The 18,410-nt window shown below is 45.4% G+C and overlaps 7 protein-coding genes across 7 annotated transcripts; 4 read left to right on the top strand and 3 right to left on the bottom strand.

Annotated features, from left to right (window-relative positions):
• Positions 1-678: 678 nt before the first annotated feature.
• On the bottom strand, positions 679-3,198 carry PAAG_03296 (3-isopropylmalate dehydratase; the record flags this gene model as incomplete). The annotated part of the gene is made up of 4 exons (XM_015844913.1): positions 679-2,793; positions 2,861-2,935; positions 3,006-3,037; positions 3,099-3,198. The coding sequence occupies 4 exons, from the start codon at positions 3,196-3,198 to the stop codon at positions 679-681; spliced, it is 2,322 nt and encodes a 773-aa protein (XP_015702119.1).
• A 492-nt stretch (positions 3,199-3,690) lies between these two features.
• Positions 3,691-5,203, bottom strand: PAAG_03295 (UDP-N-acetylglucosamine-1-P transferase; the record flags this gene model as incomplete). Its single annotated transcript, XM_002794704.2, has 3 exons — positions 3,691-4,653; positions 4,725-4,905; positions 4,971-5,203. 3 exons carry the CDS (start codon positions 5,201-5,203, stop codon positions 3,691-3,693), a joined length of 1,377 nt encoding a protein of 458 aa, XP_002794750.2.
• A 333-nt stretch (positions 5,204-5,536) lies between these two features.
• On the top strand, positions 5,537-6,961 carry PAAG_03294 (nuclear pore protein (SEH1); the record flags this gene model as incomplete). Its single annotated transcript, XM_015844912.1, has 3 exons — positions 5,537-5,719; positions 5,885-6,731; positions 6,837-6,961. The coding sequence occupies 3 exons, from the start codon at positions 5,537-5,539 to the stop codon at positions 6,959-6,961; spliced, it is 1,155 nt and encodes a 384-aa protein (XP_015702118.1).
• A 2,132-nt stretch (positions 6,962-9,093) lies between these two features.
• Positions 9,094-11,846, bottom strand: PAAG_03293 (hypothetical protein; the record flags this gene model as incomplete). The annotated part of the gene is made up of 5 exons (XM_015844911.1): positions 9,094-9,353; positions 9,427-9,570; positions 10,086-10,213; positions 10,551-10,789; positions 11,052-11,846. 5 exons carry the CDS (start codon positions 11,844-11,846, stop codon positions 9,094-9,096), a joined length of 1,566 nt encoding a protein of 521 aa, XP_015702117.1.
• A 689-nt stretch (positions 11,847-12,535) lies between these two features.
• Positions 12,536-13,862, top strand: PAAG_03292 (cytochrome c peroxidase; the record flags this gene model as incomplete). The annotated part of the gene is made up of 4 exons (XM_002794701.2): positions 12,536-12,913; positions 12,980-13,136; positions 13,205-13,560; positions 13,629-13,862. The coding sequence occupies 4 exons, from the start codon at positions 12,536-12,538 to the stop codon at positions 13,860-13,862; spliced, it is 1,125 nt and encodes a 374-aa protein (XP_002794747.1).
• Positions 13,863-14,604: 742 nt separating this feature from the next.
• On the top strand, positions 14,605-15,402 carry PAAG_03291 (diphthamide biosynthesis protein; the record flags this gene model as incomplete). The annotated part of the gene is made up of 1 exon (XM_002794700.1): positions 14,605-15,402. One exon carries the CDS (start codon positions 14,605-14,607, stop codon positions 15,400-15,402), a length of 798 nt encoding a protein of 265 aa, XP_002794746.1.
• Positions 15,403-16,226: 824 nt separating this feature from the next.
• Positions 16,227-17,586, top strand: PAAG_03290 (thioredoxin; the record flags this gene model as incomplete). Its single annotated transcript, XM_002794699.2, has 3 exons — positions 16,227-16,305; positions 16,489-16,636; positions 16,794-17,586. 3 exons carry the CDS (start codon positions 16,227-16,229, stop codon positions 17,584-17,586), a joined length of 1,020 nt encoding a protein of 339 aa, XP_002794745.1.
• Between the last annotated feature and the right edge of the window lie 824 nt (positions 17,587-18,410).

Raw genomic sequence — 18,410 nt, 5'->3', positions numbered from 1 at the left:
ATTCAAAATAACTCTATCTTTATAAATAATTGAATAATAGTCTGATTGCAAGTAGGAAAAGTCAAAATCATCGCTGCCCAAGATGCAAATAGAAGAAATCACTTAGTTCTGAAAGGAAAATACTGTTGAAAAGAGCAGAGTTAGGACAAAATAAATGAAAATTAAATGAAGATTGACAATAATGCACTCTTACCATCTTCTAAAGTTATAAAAAAGTGAATAAATGATAGCACGCATACACAAATAATGTAGATCTATTTACTATAGATTAAACTACTAAATGACGATGGATGAAACTATTTAATTAATATGATTTTGATTTTTATCATTCCGCTGATTTTATCATTCTAGAGTGTCACATTCACTAGAGGTAAGTGAGTAGGCAGCGGCACAAGTACTATTTATCTACTAGCAATAAGGGCAACACACACGCAGGCGAGGAGCACAAGAAGGGAGAAACAATTGAGGAATTGAATTTCCACGAAACGGCCCTGACAAAGGCTCAAAACCTCTACCTCTACTACTATTACTGCACAAGAGGGTCAAGATGAGGTAGAATGGCTGTTGAATAGAAATGTACATTCATTAGCCCGATATCCATAATGTGTATATAAACGTAAAGAAAATAAAGAGCCCAGATATGAAGATTGAAACTTTTTTTTTCATAACTAATCATTCTCACCACTCCAATGGCTCCCCTTTAACTTCGCCCCTATTAGTCTTAGGCAAAGGTGCAGCTGGCACCATCACAGGGCCTTTCTTCGCATTGCCCCGCCTCAGATACCCCGTGCCATCCAGCCATGGTGTCTCCAGCGAGCGGTGGGTCTCAAACTTCTTAATTTTATCCTCCATTTGCATAGTAAGCCCAATATCGTCCAGCCCGTTGACAAGACAATGTTTCCTGAACTCCTCCACATCAAAATCCGCCAACTTGTTTCCTGCGGCGTCACTAATTCGTTGGTTAGGAAGGTCAACCTCGAGCTCGTGACCAGCTCGGGCTTCGCCCAAAATCCTTTGGTAAGCAGCGTCATTCGTAATGATGATGGGTAACATGCCATTTTTGAACATGTTGTTAAAGAAGATGTCAGCGTATGACGGGGCAATTATGCATTTTATGCCGAAATCGAGGAGGGCCCATGGGGCGTGCTCTCGGGAACTACCACAGCCAAAATTAATTCCCACAACCAGGATCTTGGCGTTGCGATATGGTTCTTTGTTAAGGATGAAGTCAGAGATCTCAGAACCGTCCTCGTTGAATCGCAGGTGATAAAACAGAGCACTTCCAAGACCGGTACGCTTGATGGTTTTCAGGAATTGTTTGGGGATTATGGCGTCTGTGTCAATGTTGGCACGGTCCAGAGGCGCCGCCACACCATTAAGCGTTGTAAATTTTGGCAGGCCAGTTGTTGTATGAGGGGAGGAAGTGTTGGTGTGTGGTTCATTGTCTTCAGGAAAGTCAAGGATGCGATCAAGGTCCGATTCGCTGTCAATCTCGTCGACATAAGCGTGGACGTCAAACTTGGCAGAAGTCACACTGTGAGTCAATGGGCGGAGGGTTTCGATTTTACGGATATCAGCAAGCTTGCCAACAACTGCGGCTGCAGCTGCCATCACTGGCGACATAAGATGTGTCCTGCCGCCAGCTCCCTGACGCCCCTCGAAATTTCGGTTAGATGTGCTTGCACATCGCTCACGGGGGGAGAGAATATCCGGGTTCATGCCGAGACACATCGAACATCCTGCTTCTCTCCATTCGAAACCAGCATCAGTAAAAATCTTATCAAGCCCCTCAGATTCAGCCTGTTGCTTGACCAGACCGGATCCGGGAACAATCATAGCCCGCTTGATGTTTGGTGCGATTTTCTTCCCCTCAACGACATGAGCAGCTGCGCGCAAATCCTCGATACGGGAGTTGGTGCAAGATCCGATGAAGACCTTGTCAACGATAATATCCTGCATGGGTGTTCCAGCAGTGAGGCCCATGTACTCCAGAGCGCGTTTTGCGCTCGCCTTCTGATTCTCATCGGTAAAGTCATCCGGTCCGGGAACAACCCCGGTAATCGGTACGACATCCTGGGGAGAAGTTCCCCAAGAAACAGTGGGGACGATATCCTTCGTGTCGATAAAGACATCTTTGTCGTATATAGCACCTTCATCTGATTTCAGGCTTGACCAGTACTTGACAGCCTTCTTCCACTCAGGACTATCGTATTTTGGTGCCAGGGGCTTTCCCTTCAAATATTCGAAAGTAATTTCGTCTGGCGCGACCATACCAGCTCTAGCACCAGCTTCTATACTCATGTTACAAATGGACATACGAGCCTCCATACTCAAACCTCTGATTGCAGAACCGCAAAATTCCACGACAGCTCCAGTGCCGCCTGCAGTTCCAATCACACCAATCACGTGGAGAACAATATCCTTGCTGGTTACACCAGGTGGGAGCTCGCCATCGACCTGGACCCGCATGTTTTTGCTGCGCTTTGTGAGGAGTGTCTGTGTAGCCAAAACATGCTCAACTTCACTCGTACCGATACCAAATGCCAAGGCGCCAAAAGCACCGTGCGTTGATGTGTGGGAGTCACCGCAAACTACGGTTGTGCCAGGGAGAGTAAACCCCTGTTCCGGGCCGATAACGTGCACGATCCCCTGTCTCTTGTCCCCTAAGCCAAAGTATGTGAGGCCAAACTCCTTCACGTTCTCCTCCAGAGTCATACATTGTAGACGGGAGTCCGCCTCATGGACAAAATTCTCAACATCTTTAAATGTTTTGCGCGATGTGGTGGGGACATTCTATAGTCAAGTCATCAGTTTGGGTAAAATCTTAATATGATAATCCGGGGTGTAGTAAGTAACATACGTGGTCTACCGTGGCCAAAGTACAGTCTGGTCTCCGCACTTTCCGCCCTGCATTCTTAAGACCTTCAAACGCTTGCTATCCAATTTTTGTTAGAAAGTTTTCTTTAACCAAGTGGTTTAATATCTGGAAGGGATAGCCAACATACAGGCGAAGTGACTTCGTGAACAAGATGTCTATCTGTAGAACTAGTCAGAACAAGCAGGCAAAACGCCTCATGCGACAGGTAACTAGGGCATACCAATATAAAGCAAGATAGTTCCATCTTCCTGCTCGTTCACAACATGGTCCCGAAAGACCTTGTCGTAAAGAGTCCTTGGTTTCTTTTCTGCACCAGGCATTATGATTTCCTAGCTATGAAAAGTCGCTAAGACGAAAGGATTATTGTAAGTTGCTTATAATAAGGTGGTTAAACGGTAATTGGGTTGAATGCAGGGAAAAGAGGACAGGAAAGAGGACAAGATGAAAAGAAAAATAAATAAATAAATAAAACAAGGGTATCAAAACAGAACAGCTGTTCCGAGCTGTATAAGAAACGGCGGCGATATTCAACAGCTGCAACTTGAGCTTTGTGGCAGAAGAACGACGCCGATGTCGGCAGTCGGCGAAAAGCAATGCGCCCTGGTTGGCCAGCTCATGTGACTCAGTTTGTGGTCGTCGGCCCGAAGAAGAAGTATTGCCAAGACCGACAGGCCGTTTATCGGAGCCAAGCAATTTCAGAGTCAACAATGAGGGGTAAAGAATAATTTATTTGAAGTTCCTTCTATTCGACTATTTACAACTGCTAGCAAGGTGGTATATCTATCTATTTGAGACTTCGCCAATGATCTAAGTTAACGGTTGTCTTCAGAAAATACCCATAAAGCAAGCTTATGCCTGACCAGCAAGCCCACAATTCCACAGAACACCTGGAGCATCACAATCTGTGTAGCAAGCCTGTCTTCCCTCATTGGACCAAACCATGCCAACCACAGGTTCAGAATCGTCAGGTTGGTAGATTCCACAATCTCTCCAGCTTCGCTCTTTCGTATTCGCACAAGTCGCAGCTGGTGGAGGACCTCGAGAGCCGTCGAAATAATAAATGGGGGCGGATGCCCCCATTCCGTTACCGAAGGATCAAGCAGCCCCGTGCGGGAATTGAAATGTGGCAGACGGTGTCGCGGGCAAGGGACAAGATGGAAAAGCTGAGGGGTAGAGTAGACAAAATTGAAGATTTGTGGGACGAACATGAGAAGAAGAGTCTTGCTGAAATGACCAAGAATGCCCACAACCGCAAAAACCATTCCTGCAAAGTAACAGTAGGTATCCCCTACAAAAACTTTTGCAGGATACCAATTATGCCACCAAAGCGCAAATGACACGGCAATGAATGGGAGTAAAAGATATATCGAAAAAAGATGGGAGTCCATGGCTGGATGGGGGTAAGGAGTGAAAGGGGAGAGATATAGGGCGTCATTTATCAACAGTAATATCGCAATTACTAATGACTGAGATACCTCAATCCCATTAATCCCGGCAAGCATGTTAATGCTGTTGGGACAGAATATCGCAACAGCGGCCATGTACACGTAATACAGCCAGCCCAGATCTATGAAAGGCCCTAGATATCGCTGTAACGGGACTGGGACAACCACATGGGTAACGCCAAAATCCACAAAATACACGATAAGCATTGGTATTGATGCAAACGCCGGGATGAGCACCTTGTGCCGCCACCGTATATCGAGCATGTCGTCACCGATACCAAGGATCACAATAGACTGCAGCGACAAAAGGCCAGAGAGGTATAAGGCAAGCTAATGATATTAACATAAAACGTCAATAAAACGACACTAGACGGAGCGAAAAGTCCAGAATCACGTTGTACCTTATTATGAGGAAAACGATGAAGCAACCGTCCTGTTTCAACATGGACCACTGGTAACACCACATCTCGATTTCCACCTCCTGATGTAGCAGCCACAATATCTTTGTAAAACGGGAATGGAATAAAAACCATCAACAATAGTATATAAACAATGGCGCAAACGGCACCCATTGTTTCCGGACTATGAACGGTTGTCAGCAACATTTTCCTAAAGGATGGAAGTCCGTCGTTATTTCTGCACCATACATCTCAACTTGTCGCAACTTCGACATGTCCTTCCCTTTTAATCCAGCCTTAATAAACACCCCTCCTAGCCATCGTATTAGACTATAAGTGGCTGCAAAAGCAATACCGCTCAAAGCAAGAGACGCGACCAAAGGTTCGCCGTCGCCTTGAAAAGTGTTGGCGAGAACACCGAGACATGCGACTACCAGCGCCAGCAAGCTCCAGGTCTCATTGCGAGTCAGGGCATCCTTCATGTTAAATAATAAAATGACCATGTGTCCCACATAGTCATGCAACACTGCGAAATGCAGAAACTTTTAAAGTCATATCGAGGTATCAATACTTCTGCCAGCTGTCACAGTTGGTTGAATATATATGTTGGTTAGGCCGGAGCTTGCATTATTCTGCAGCGCCTTACCGCCTTGATAATGGAAAAAAAAAATTCCGATGTGCTGAGCATATTTCACGTGATATGAAACGTCATTCCCGAAAGCAGCAATTGAAGAGCGTAGAGAGTAACGAGTCCAAATGTTGTAGAGAACAGAGGGATAAAAAGGAAGGACCTGCAGTGGCTGCAAATCTTCGATATGGCTGCTTTTGCTGACTTTGATGCCGACCACCGCGACCTGGTGACAGTCACAAAATTCAACTTCTACGGGAACCGTATTCTGACGGCGTCTTCCGATCATCGCATCAAGGTCTGGGATCAAAAGGATGCGGGCTGGCAACTTATAGATACATGGCGGGCCCATGATGCTGAGATTCGCGACGTAAGTTCTTTGTCTATGAAAGAAGGGAAATAATAAAAAATTCACATTCCTACCTCCGGTTTGAGTTCAGTACATCTTGATCGTGCTATCGATTTATATTTGCGCGCAAACAATTTCTTTGACTGATTCTTTTCATACATGCGTCCTTTATCTTCCGGGTAAAAGGCAGGATGGAACGGACCTTTTACAGGTCAACATATTGGAAGTGTAGGCGAAGATATGAAGTTCAAGATATGGCAGGAAGACGTTACTCAGCCTCCCAATTCCGGACGCCGGTTTCGAAATATCTTCCGCCTTACATCCCCCGTTCGCACCCCCTATGTCTCACTGGACTTTCGGAACATTGATCTCGAATCATACCTCGCGCTGATTACGCGCGATGGACTTCTCACGGTCCTTGAGCCCGTCAACCCGGACAATCTCGCGGAATGGCAGCAAGTTGATCAGTTTAGAGTCTGTGCTGAACCATCACGTGGTGAAGAAACCAGCTTCAAAGTGCAATTCTATCATGATCCGATGGATATCACGCAAATAATTTTACCGGGCTGGGATAGCAAGTGCCTGTCACTTGTTGTCGCGGCTATGGACACTGTGAAAATCTATCGCACGGATGCTAACAGACGATTTTATCATGCCATTGAGCTTGGAGGCCATGCCAGTCTGGTGCGCGATATATCGTGGGCCAACGGGTCTGTACGCGGCTTTGATTTGATTGCTAGCGGGTCGAAGGACGGGACAGTCAAGATATTTGAAATTTATACAACTTTGGCCAATGCAGTAGGTAGCTCAGCGAATGGTGCTACCAATCGGCCCCCCTCGACTTCCTTTCATTCATCTACTGGTCGCACATCTATACAGTCCGGTATTGGCACAGCTCTTGCCAACCGTTCACCTGTCACTCTGATGAATCTTCAAGAGGGCGGAGATACCCATTTCAAGCATACATACAAAGAAGTTGCATCAATTGATAGCAGACACCTGGATGTTTGGCAGGTGGGGTTCTCTCAAGCTGGTAAGCAGTATCCCTTGCCCTGTATTTTAGAACCTCTGTTGTCGTATTCTTGTGGTCATGCGAGTGTAGCTTATTTTCTAACGAACCTTATACCTCCTGCAATAGGCGACTGCCTTCTCTCTTCTGGTGATGATGGCACAGTTAGATTCTGGAAACGGTCTATATCAGGGAAGTGGCTAGAGTTTGCAGAAACCGATATGAGTGATGAGTACGCCTCCAATATGCGATAACTTTCCTATGGTAAAACAGTCTAATTGCTGATCTAATACCCACGTAGATGAGCTTTGTTTAGACATGTCCCTCATGTTTCGGAAGTATGAGGAATATGCAAGTCCAACGTCCTAGTGTTGTCCTTATTTAACTTGGTTATTGCTCTTTGGATGCGGTTTGATGTTTACCTTCGTCTTCCATTTCCTTCCCATTGTTTCTTTTTGCAGATTGGAACACCCAGGGAAGGTAATTTTTTTACAGTTTCTTATTTTATATGTTACATTTGCATTTGCATCGTTGTTTTGCTTTTGCTTTCCCACGTGATACCCCATCCCCATTGTCCCATTATTCTTTCTTTGTTTGCATCTTAATTTTTTCGAATATTATGATTTTATCAACGGACATTTAGAACGGATAGAAATAATCAAGAGTCAACCTTAGAAAAGCCAGCTATAAACACTTTAGGAGTCAAAATGATAAAATTCTTCGAATTGAGGTCACTATTGAACAATGTTATTATGAATACGAATTGGCTCATCAGGACATGAACTTTTGCAGCTCCCTCAGGCCGATCTGCTACGACTCAGACATGCAGAGAGCAAAGACCAAAACTGATCGATCCTTTTGCAATAAGAATCCTTCAGCCCATAGCTAAGTCCTAGAAAACAAACCCACCACGATTCCATCGTCAAATTCAACCCAACTAGGAAGGGAGAAAGATATATGTCAGGGCGGGAGTGACTTTTAAGTCGGCCATATGTTGTAAACAGCACCGAATACAACGGTCGCAAAGCCAAAGACAATGCCCGATATTCACTCTAGTTCGCCAATATGACCTAGCCATCCTATGGAGAGTTCATAAAAACCAGGTATTGGAGGTTGATTATGCGTTCAGAGCGTTAGTTATTTAAAAGTTGAAGGAAAATTAGTTGAAGATGCGAGCCTCAGGAAAGCTTTGGTGCTCACAAGTTGTGCGCTAGCCCGCGATCCATGTGCACGTGATATTAGGATTATTGTTGTACCGGAAGCCTACTTGGCATGAAATTTCTATCGACAAGCTCGATTTTCATTTCTGTCAAAATCATTTTCTCAATCATTTCAGTTCTCTTTTCATGTTTTATGAGGGTCATATGATAGTAAGAGTGATGGTTGGACATAATGAATCTCCCAGTCATCCTTAACCATACTCGAAAACTCCTTTCCTCTTACATCGTTCGCCGCGCGTGGTCGCCGGTTGGGTTTCCTCCTTACCCAATTCTCCTTGTTCCGCTACGTCTATCCCCCCTTTGTGCCTGATCTCCTCCTTCCCCCCAAATCACCGAAATAAAGAAGCAAAAAGCATGAAATCCACCCACACAGCCCCCATAACGTATGACCAAAAATCGAGAGGAGAGAAAAACTGCAGTCGGAACGTAAGCGGAAAAGAATCTCTGGATCCCCAAACCACAACATTGCCACCATCGTGCCGCCTCTCAATGGCCATCGCATGTATACTTCGTTTATAAACAATCGCATGTGGAAGATCGAGCCCCTAACAGTTTTTTAGCAGAGACTGTCGTCTACTCCACCCTTCCATTCTAGCTGACTGTGGGATGGTGAGGACTATGTAATATGACGGACATTTCCTTTTCCAAGAACTTTTAATATTCTTCCATTGCGCCATTCTGGGGTAGAGAGTATTAAGAGTTACTCATTTAAAATATTAATAAATTACCATCATTGATCCAGTACAAAGGTTGACATGCAAGTTAAACAAATATATTGTTTCAGTATTGATGGTCCTTGTGCTTCTTCATTCAATTACGAGAAATACCCAACATAACCTTACGATGACAACGAGGCCTTGGGTAATGAATGTAGTTGACCGAAGCTTTTCAAACGCAGCTGTCCAAGATGAGAATAGAGATAAAATTCAGCAAAAGCCAGCAAAAAAGAAAAAAAGAAAAAAAGAAAAAAAGAAAAAAAAAGAAAGAAAAAAGAAAGAAATCAAAGGAAGGGAGGTATCAAGGAAAAGCTTGCAGCAGAGATCCTCCCAGAAGAGACTACGCAGAGTCCGTGAAGATATGAATGATATTTCTCTCGACCGGTTCTCAAACGGAGTAGAAACCCAATATCTTGAACAAAAATCAATCTTCCCCCACCCCTGCTAGGGCTAGGGAGCCGAGGATATCGCAACCGACGACGGCGCCTGCTGACATCCACATTCCTCATTGTCGACGCTGACCCAAAACGCTACTAACACTGTCAATGTATTAATCGTGAGTTTCTTGATTTCCGACGCCGGGCGAGTGCGTGTATTATCGGACAAAATAGGAGCCAACAATGCACAGAACAGCCTGTCAGAATTGAGATTCGCAACCTTCTTTAGCTCCATATCCTTAATCTCAAGGTCGCGGATATGATTCGTATTCGCTGAAAGTAATAATTTGTTCTCAGCTGGAAAAAGCAACAAGGGGAAGAAAAGCAAAATCTAATTTCAACATACTTCTTAACGCAGGAATAGTATTCGAAATATTCTCCACAAGATCCCTTGTTTTGTTGTTAAGTTTGCAATAACGTCGGCCTTCTCTGATGGTTTCAGTTTTGCATCTTCGGTGGAGAAGGCAATTCAGTCGAGCCAATAGAATTTCTGTTGATTGCCAGTGCGAGAAGAGTAACAATAAACGTAACATGGCATTCCGGTCTCCCTTTTCGGTTCATCAATTTATCAAATCCGGGGAACGTAGGTTTTGTCAACCCCACTGAGTTCTGGCAAATACAGTACTTAATCATCTTGTTCATCAGGCGTGGTATCATCCACCTCCTAGACAATTGCGCCTTTTGAGAGTTGAAAAACTTCCTGTTTCTTCGAAGCCGTAGGGCGATATACGCATGCACTTAGACATAACGCATATTTGATGAAACAGATGCGATATCACACGCAATATAATACCAGCGAATCGCGCGCAAAACGTAAACGCTTGCAGAACTAATAATACGGTTCATGTCTGCGGCTTTGACCCAGGACAAAAGCGTTTGTGGGTTTTGGACTGCTTCGTCAACACACCCTGAAGATAGTTTCTTTGAAATGACAAACGGGCAAAATTGGAAGGACATTATCGACGATAACAGCGGATTGTACGGTTGGCTATCACAGTTTTTAACCTTCGCGAACGTTGAACAACTTCTCGCTGCCCAGCAAACGTGAACTGGGAACCCAAATAGGTTTGCCGAAGCCAACAGTCAACGGTATCATAACATGATTAGGTAGTCTCTGCGCACATATTCGGGATCTCAACATGACAAGTTAATATCAGTCCTATATTCGAAATATTTCCATACAATATACCCGGAAATATTGACAGGGAATATTCTTCCAGCTTTTATCTGAAATATTAAAATGTATACAGGTAGTATCTTTTGCGTTCCTTTATAACTTTGCAGCGGTCGCATGATGTACTTCAAGTGCACTACGTCAAAAATCATATCGAGATGGCAAAATTTTCCAGCTGACATAAAATACCTGTTCATGTTTAAACAGACATTGCCAACAACTCTTTGTCTTGAAGTGATTACTACATCGGCCGTGTAGTTAAACAAGCCGACTTTTAACTGGAGAGACCCTCTTACCGCAGACTCAGGGAGAGTTTCAAAATGTATTCAAACTTCCATGTGGACAACTGAATTCTGGATCCAGCACTCTGTTTTTCAACCAAATGATAAGTTGGGAGAAGACTGAATCCGATGATAGGATCGTTCGCAGACGTGGAAGGCTCCGATACATCATAAAAGCCGCAATAGCTAGCCGAATCCTGATCTCCAGTTAGGAGAAGTTGAGAACTTGGTTGAGAATAAGCCTCTATTGGAAGCTCCATAAATGGCGTGGAATTCAAAATCGCTGAACCCATATATCATCATTCTTCACTAAATAAAGTATTAACGATACAACTCCAAAAGCCAAGAGAGAGAACCCTATAACTCCACCCATTATGGCGAGAAGGCCACTGCAAGGTATTAGAGGTCTGGGCATGTTAGCATCCAGGTTCTCCGCCGAAAATGAAGAAATGCCGGCGGGGTTTCAAAATTGAAAATTCTTTAGGCCATTTCGGAAGGTTGGAGCCAGAAGGATACGTTGTCTTTGACTCTCCATTCGTCCAAAACTCCGGGGGAAATAGGCAGTGCTGGGGGCCATTCCGCAATTCCGCAATTCCGCAGTACCTTCTTTCCAATCGGGTCTGTATGGCTTGAGCATCTCCAGGCCCGACTAAATAGCCAGCAAAAGAGATGTTTTGTGAAAAAGCCGGCAGCGTAGATATAATTCTGCGTCTCCGAGTATTCGACACCTACTTGATCGAGAAGATGACCCATATATCTTCTTCGATCCATTACGTTGTGGAAGAAGATCAATGTACGGTTAATTGCGCTCTTTCCGATATAAATTCCAGCGGTGGCCGTCCCTCCGCTTTGAATCAGCCAATCATATGAGGCGATAAAGGAGGTACTCGTATGCCAAAACAAGGACTCAAACAGGCAAAGGGTAACCACCTTGCTGATCAGTTCGCAATTACAAAGCATTTTGGCAGGATAGAAACCCAATTTGGAGGACAACTCAAAACGAGGCGAAAAGAGCTGTTCCAGCACAGGAACATGAGACGAACCATCGTAAGGAATACCTGACAGCAGCGTAACAACCTGCAGGGGCTGTCCGAGTCGCTGGGGACTAAAGCCTAAAAAGACTTGGTTGGAATCAACCATTCCCCAGGGGTTGGAGGGCCCAAGGTGAGAATGCCTTCCAAAATGCAGGCTTATCCCATCGGACTGTTCCTGAGGCAAGGCGTCCTCGATGCCGGAGTGTTTGTTGGCAAGGCAAAGGCTGGAGTGGAGCTGACAGTTGACTAAATTCAACCAACCAATTCCGCTCAACATTCTCCTCCGTCAGAGTCCATATCCACCCTCCATTTGGCACTATGCTCGGGGTTCATTTTGCTCTGCGCAGCCCGGAAAACAATAGTTCATTATTTTCCGTGTGCTCACGTCCAGGGAATAACTAATCATCACGTCCCCACCATTATTTCACTTCGTCCTCGTACCACGTACTTTTCCCTTCCTTATGTCAACCGGCCTGCTGTCGTTCGGTGTGAGGGGGGTAATTTACTCTCATTCAACTGAGGCATATCTACTGCTGCAAAGGATCTAGGTACTTACTTGGAGTACGGATTCTGCTGTTCTTAGAATAATCAACCTTTAATGCTTTTCATAAGTCACCGTGCATTATTACACTGGATCGGCGTTTGATTGACCCATGGTTGACTTCTTGGGATTCGGGATCCATTAGCTAATCCATGACTTAATGTGTCGTTGTTTTTCAGCTCCTGTGATTGGTGAAGAAGATGTAATTCTGGCCCTTTCTATTGGTCCAGGCCCTTGTCCTCTTGCCTCGACATTACTAATCCACTGTCATGAAATATCCCCGGCCGTAAAATTTTGAACTCCCATCTCATTGTGTCATTATTGCATCTCCTGACAGTCATTACTCTCGTTATTTTTCTCCTATTTCCTCTTTCCAAGGCATCATTTATCTCCTTTTTCCTTTTGTTTCTGTTCCGTTTTTGAGGATGGCTTCTGTGGCGAGAACTTTCACTCGGGGTTTCACTCGCGCATCCACCGCCAACTCCTCTTCGTCGATCAGATATTCCACTCGCACTTCAACTCGCTTTGTCCTCCCCTCCCAGGCCTTCTGTACCGGGTCCCGCAGAGGATATGCTTCTGGTCCTGAGGGTGAAAAGTCTTCTCGCAGCTTCCACATCGGATTGGGAGCTGTCGTCATTGCAGGTGCCGGTGCTCTCTACTACCTGAATAAAGATGGCCCGAAAGCCAGCACGAAACCCTCAGGCCCCTTCACACCAACCAAGGATGATTACCAGAAAGTGTACGATGAAATTGCGAGACTCTTAGTTGAAAATGATGACTATGATGATGGTAGCTATGGACCGGTAAGCTAAAACTCCCCGCAAATGTATCATTTGCAGCCGTTATCTGACTTTTAGAGTCTCTAACAGGTTCTAATCCGATTGGCATGGCACGCAAGTGGTACTTATGATAAGGAAACTGGAACTGGAGGAAGCAATGGTGCCACCATGCGCTTCGCTCCTGAGAGTGACCACGCTGCCAACGCTGGTTTGAAAGCTGCGAGAGATTTCCTCGAGCCAGTTAAGGGTGAGTAAAGAGATTTATATGATGTATGTACTATGTATGTCGATTGATTACGCTAACTCTATTTGTAGCGAAGTTCCCCTGGATCACCTACTCCGATCTTTGGACTCTTGCTGGTGTCTGCGCAATTCAGGAATTGCAGGGACCTTCTATCCCATGGCGCCCTGGCCGCCGAGACAAGGACAGCACTGCCTGCACCCCTGACGGACGTCTCCCTGATGCTTCCAAGAACGAGAAGCACATCAGAGCTATCTTTGGACGAATGGGCTTTGACGACCGCGAGATTGTCGCCCTCTGCGGCGCTCATTCTCTTGGCCGTGCCCATACTGACCGATCTGGTTATGATGGCCCGTGGGATTTCAGCCCGACTGTCTTCACCAACGAATTCTTTAGGATGCTGGTCAATGAGAAATGGAACTGGAGAAAGGTACGTACATGGCAATGGATTCTATAAATATAGCTCGACTTACGTCAACTAATAACGAAAAAACACAGTGGAACGGTCCAGCCCAATTCACTGACAAGACTACCCACACCCTCATGATGCTTCCCACAGACATTGCCCTTGTTAAAGACAAGGAGTTCAAGAAGCACGTCGAGCGATATGCCAAGGACAGCGAAACCTTCTTCAAGGAGTTCTCGGATGCATTCGTCAAGCTTCTCGAGCTTGGTGTCCCATTCACCTCTAAAGCTGACGATCGCTTTGTGTTCAAGACCTCCGACAGCTAAATTACGGTGTCCTTCTTTTCTACAACCCCGTTGCAAAGCGTCCTGAGCGTTCGATTTCCGATTAAATTCCGGCTATACTAATTACTTTTCTTCTAGCACGTAGTGTCGAATTTCCCTTTTCCCTTTTTTTTTTTTTTTTTTAACATAGACTACATATCCGTACACTTTTACTCTTGACAGAAGATTGCAATTATAGACTGCACAGATCTCCACTCCTGTTTCGTCTCGGGTCGAGTATTACGCTCGTTCCGTTTATGTAAATTAATTTTTATATGTTCGAGTGTGATTTTGAAGCAGGATAAAAGGCAGCAATACAGCAAGAGTAGTAGAGCGGAGGAAAAGTGTGAACGAGTGAACTAGCGATTGTTCAGTGATGATGTAGAGTATTTAAAAAGCACCGTTGAATAAATTAAAATTTGAATTTAATTCTCCTTTTAATTTATCTCCTACGAACAGTTAACTATTTGTTATTTGTCTTGCAAAAGTAATCGAGAATAAACATACAGTTAACCCGCTTGACCATGCAGAAGATAAAGTTTGCAGATATTAACCGGCTATTTAACCACCTGCTCAAAGAGTCCTTACATCGTACTCTCCGAACCGCGCAGCTAAAGCCCCAACGCAGCCAGCAGTAGTGAGGAAGCCATGGATCGACTGCGTATATAATGCTAGGCAATGTTCGTCTAACTGGGACAAATCTCGCTTTCTATCCGTCGCTCTACCTACCGGCCCACATATAACTATGACTCCATCAACGGCTCCAAGCACAACGCCGACGCACTACTTGATCCTCAACCTTCCATATCCCCCGCCTCAACCCCTTCCCAAGCCAGCTGTAAAACTAGCTTACCATCGCGCGCTACTAAAACACCATCCCGACAAAGCTCGAGCAGCTACATCCACATCCTTATCCAACCCCGCCCTCACCACCGGTGCCAGCAAGATCGCAAATTCAGGCCCACAATGCACATATAGAACAGCGCGGGTGGCATCTAGTGTAGCTGCCATAGCTCCAGTGGATGACGCGAACGGAAAGGACATCCCCTACGACTTGCACCGGTACACTGTCGACCAAATAACCAGGGCGTACAAGATTCTCTCAGACCCAGTCGCCAGGGCTGAATACGACCGCTCACTTCACCTGTTGGGGATAAATGGCAGCATATATGGACATAGGCATTGTGGCAGTGACGGTGACGGTGACGATACGGATTTCCGGACAGGAATGGAGGTTTTTGATCTAGATGATATGGAGATTGGGAATGTTTTGGGTTCCGACACAGGAACTGGTGACAGTGGCGGTGGGATGTGGTACCATGCCTGCCGGTGTGGGGAGGAGAAAGGATTTCTGGTGTTGGAAGAGGATCTGGAAAGGGAGGCGGAGGGAGGAGAAGTAGTTGTAGGGTGTTGTGGGTGCAGTTTGTGGGCGAAGATTGTGTTTGCTGTTGAAGATGGGGGCGATGAGCTTGTTATGGATGAGGCCGTGGATGGGAGTGGGGATGGGAGTGGGAATGAGAACGGGAATAGTAGGATATCGTGAAAGGAAGAACCTTTGAGGTTGAATCCATAACTCCTTGCATATCGAAGGTTCTTGCTTCTCTGTACGCTCGCTCTTTTTCGCTCTCCCCCGATCAGTCTGCGCTGCGCGTACCCAGCCTTTCATATGGCATCCGCCAATATAGGGATATCAACAGCCAATCCAACGAGAAGCAGACCCGCAATATGGGGGATTTTCTTGCGTTAGCTGTCATGGAGCATCCAGATAAGTTCAAGATGGTGTATGACACTTTCTCTCTCCTCCATCTACGCCAGGAGCTACTCCTCTGCTGCGAACTCTTGACGGTCGCCAGAAAGGATCCCCTCAGCCAGCAAACGATTGTGTGACTGACACATAGTTTATTTGGCCCTTGGAGAATTTTGTTACAGAAAGTGTTCAGACAATCCACTTCTCAATGCCTAGGAATGGGGCGGGTAATGGCAAGCAAAGATGTTGTATATCAACACATCTCGTTGACATACCCAAATAAAGCTCTAGGGACCGCTCTCAGAGTTGGAGCGGATTTGGGAGAAAGTAGATATCTGGTTTATCAACGGATGCTGATCGCATCAGCGCAATCAGTTACTCTTCTCTTTCTTTTCTTAAATAATAGTATATAATAACCGCATTTTTGAAAACACTGGGAAATTTTATAGTATTCGGTGGTAAATATTCCCATCGCAGCAGGACGCTTGTTGTTGGTCGGTGCGTGCAAACGGCTTGGGCTGGAGCTTACCTCAACCATCAAGATTCTTTCACCTAAAATTCACAACCAACCACATTTCTACACCATTTGGTCAGTGAACTCTCCTGTCAAGCAATCCAAAATGTCTAAAATAGCCCATGTATCATCTCAAAAGCAGTTTTCCGAGCTCCTCGCATCCTCCCCCATAGTTGTTGCAGACTGTAAGTAGCGTCTCTCAAAGCGGATGATTGATCTCGATATCACCGCCCCAATCAACTATCCCTCCAACCTCCTCCCCTTCACCAGCCCGCATTATACCTCTCCTGAACCGCATCGGACGGTCATATCAATAGGGCGCAGATGGCTCAAATTGCGTTGCTAACATTATTTCTTTCTACGGATAGTCTACGCTACCTGGTGTGGGCCATGTAAAGTTATCGCGCCGGTGTTCGAACAGCTGGCTACAAAGTTTGGGCGCCCGAACCAGGTGTCATTTATTAAGATCGATGTGGACGCGAATGCGGAAGTGGCTGCCGCTTGTGGAATCACTGCGTAAGTAAAAAGAGGATTTTTTTGTGATAAAGTTATATTCATCTTGTCTCTGACCTTCCCTTTAACTTCAAAGGCCGTCGCACAAAAACTGCCTATTCCTGATTACCAACTGATACAGATTTGCTAATGTTCTACATTATTTTATCTACCGTTTTAGTATGCCCACATTCCTAATATTCAAAAATGGCAACGTCGCCCATTCAATCCGAGGCGCAAACGCGCAACTCCTCACAGCCAAAATCCAAGAGATCGCCTCGAGTGGATTGAACGACAGCGGAGCGGATGGCGCAGAGGGCGAGTCCGGCGGTATTGGCGCACACTGGCTTGGAGGAAACGTTCCAAGGGGATACTCAGAACTGTCTAACGAAATTGAAATTAAGGGCATAGATCTTCTCAATTGTGACAACGAGATCGGATCTGGGAGATCATTATTTGCACCAGAACAGCCTTCAGGTCTTTCTGCTTCTGCTGGGAGTGGTGGGAATGGGAAAGCTAAGGATGCAACTACACCAGACTGGGTAGAGAGCGACACGGACGAACAGCTTATGTTATATGTCCCGTTTCAATCGTCTGTAAAGATTCATTCGCTACAGATCACCTCCCTCCCGCCTAGTGGGGGTGATGATGGTGATGAGGTACCAATGCGGCCCAAGACGCTAAAATTATATACCAATCGCACTCATATCATTGGATTTGAAGAGGCGGACGAAGAGGCTCCAACGCAAGAGATAGAGTTGACACCGCGGGATTGGGAAGCGAAAACGGGAACTGCGACCGTTGAACTGCGATTTGTCAAGTTCCAGCGCATCACGTCGCTTGTTGTATACTTTGTAGATGGGGATGGGGATGGAGAGAGGATCCGTGTGGACAGGGTGAGGGTGTTTGGTGAAGCTGGGGAGAAGAGGGAAATGGGCAAGCTGGAAAAAATTGGGGATGAACCGGGAGAATAGGTTAAAGAGTCGAGCTTGTAAGACATGTCCAGATGGGCACAAAAAATACCTTCAAGGTGGCTTCGCTAATTACTTCTTGTGTCAACACAACGTTTTAGAGCACGGGAGAGTGGTAAAACTGAAACAACGGCACAGATTTTCTCATTCAACAATATTCTTTCTCATTTGGGAATAATTACTCGCTATATATCTTGTTACATATGAACAAGCACTGCGGGCTTTCCGGAGGGCGATCCCAACCCGCCCATAAACCATGGGACAAGTCCAATAGACTCTTCCTTATCCCTCCATCGAGTTTTCTCTGTCCACCAACCACCACAGCAATCAACCAGCCATTAAAATATATAAAAGGTGTTCGATCCCAAACCAAATGGCCATTTCCTCAATGCGAAAGAGGGTAATAAACAAACGACCAGTAAAGTAAGAACCGACGTGCAATTTCATCATTCTGTGACGCAGCCGACACCTAAGGATTTTTTGACTCAATCAAACATCACAAATAAAAAAGCTTTTTTCTTTAATGAAAAGAAGCCTTTTGATGTCTAGGCAACACGGGTTAAAGGCTGCGTCGCCGCACGAAGAAAGAAAAAGAGAAAATTTTAGAAGGCAAAGATTGCTCGGAGAAATTTTATATGGGAGTATGACGGAGGAATAGTTTTACCGAAGCGGGCTGCTTTGGGTTTAGTGGGTTCTGTTTGTGCAGAGATAAGTGCTCTGTAATTATGGACTCAAGGGCCCAAAGGGGTGCTTTGATAAAGAGGTAAAACAAACGAAAGCAAAGCATCTTTGGATGCTGTTTCATGAGCTTGTTGGAAGCCTTTCTC

Source organism: Paracoccidioides lutzii, assembly GCF_000150705.2.
Source record: "Paracoccidioides lutzii Pb01 unplaced genomic scaffold supercont2.8, whole genome shotgun sequence".
Classification (NCBI taxonomy): domain Eukaryota; kingdom Fungi; phylum Ascomycota; class Eurotiomycetes; order Onygenales; family Ajellomycetaceae; genus Paracoccidioides; species Paracoccidioides lutzii.
Note: the sequence above shows the minus strand (reverse complement) of the source record. Positions and strands in the feature narration are given on the sequence as shown.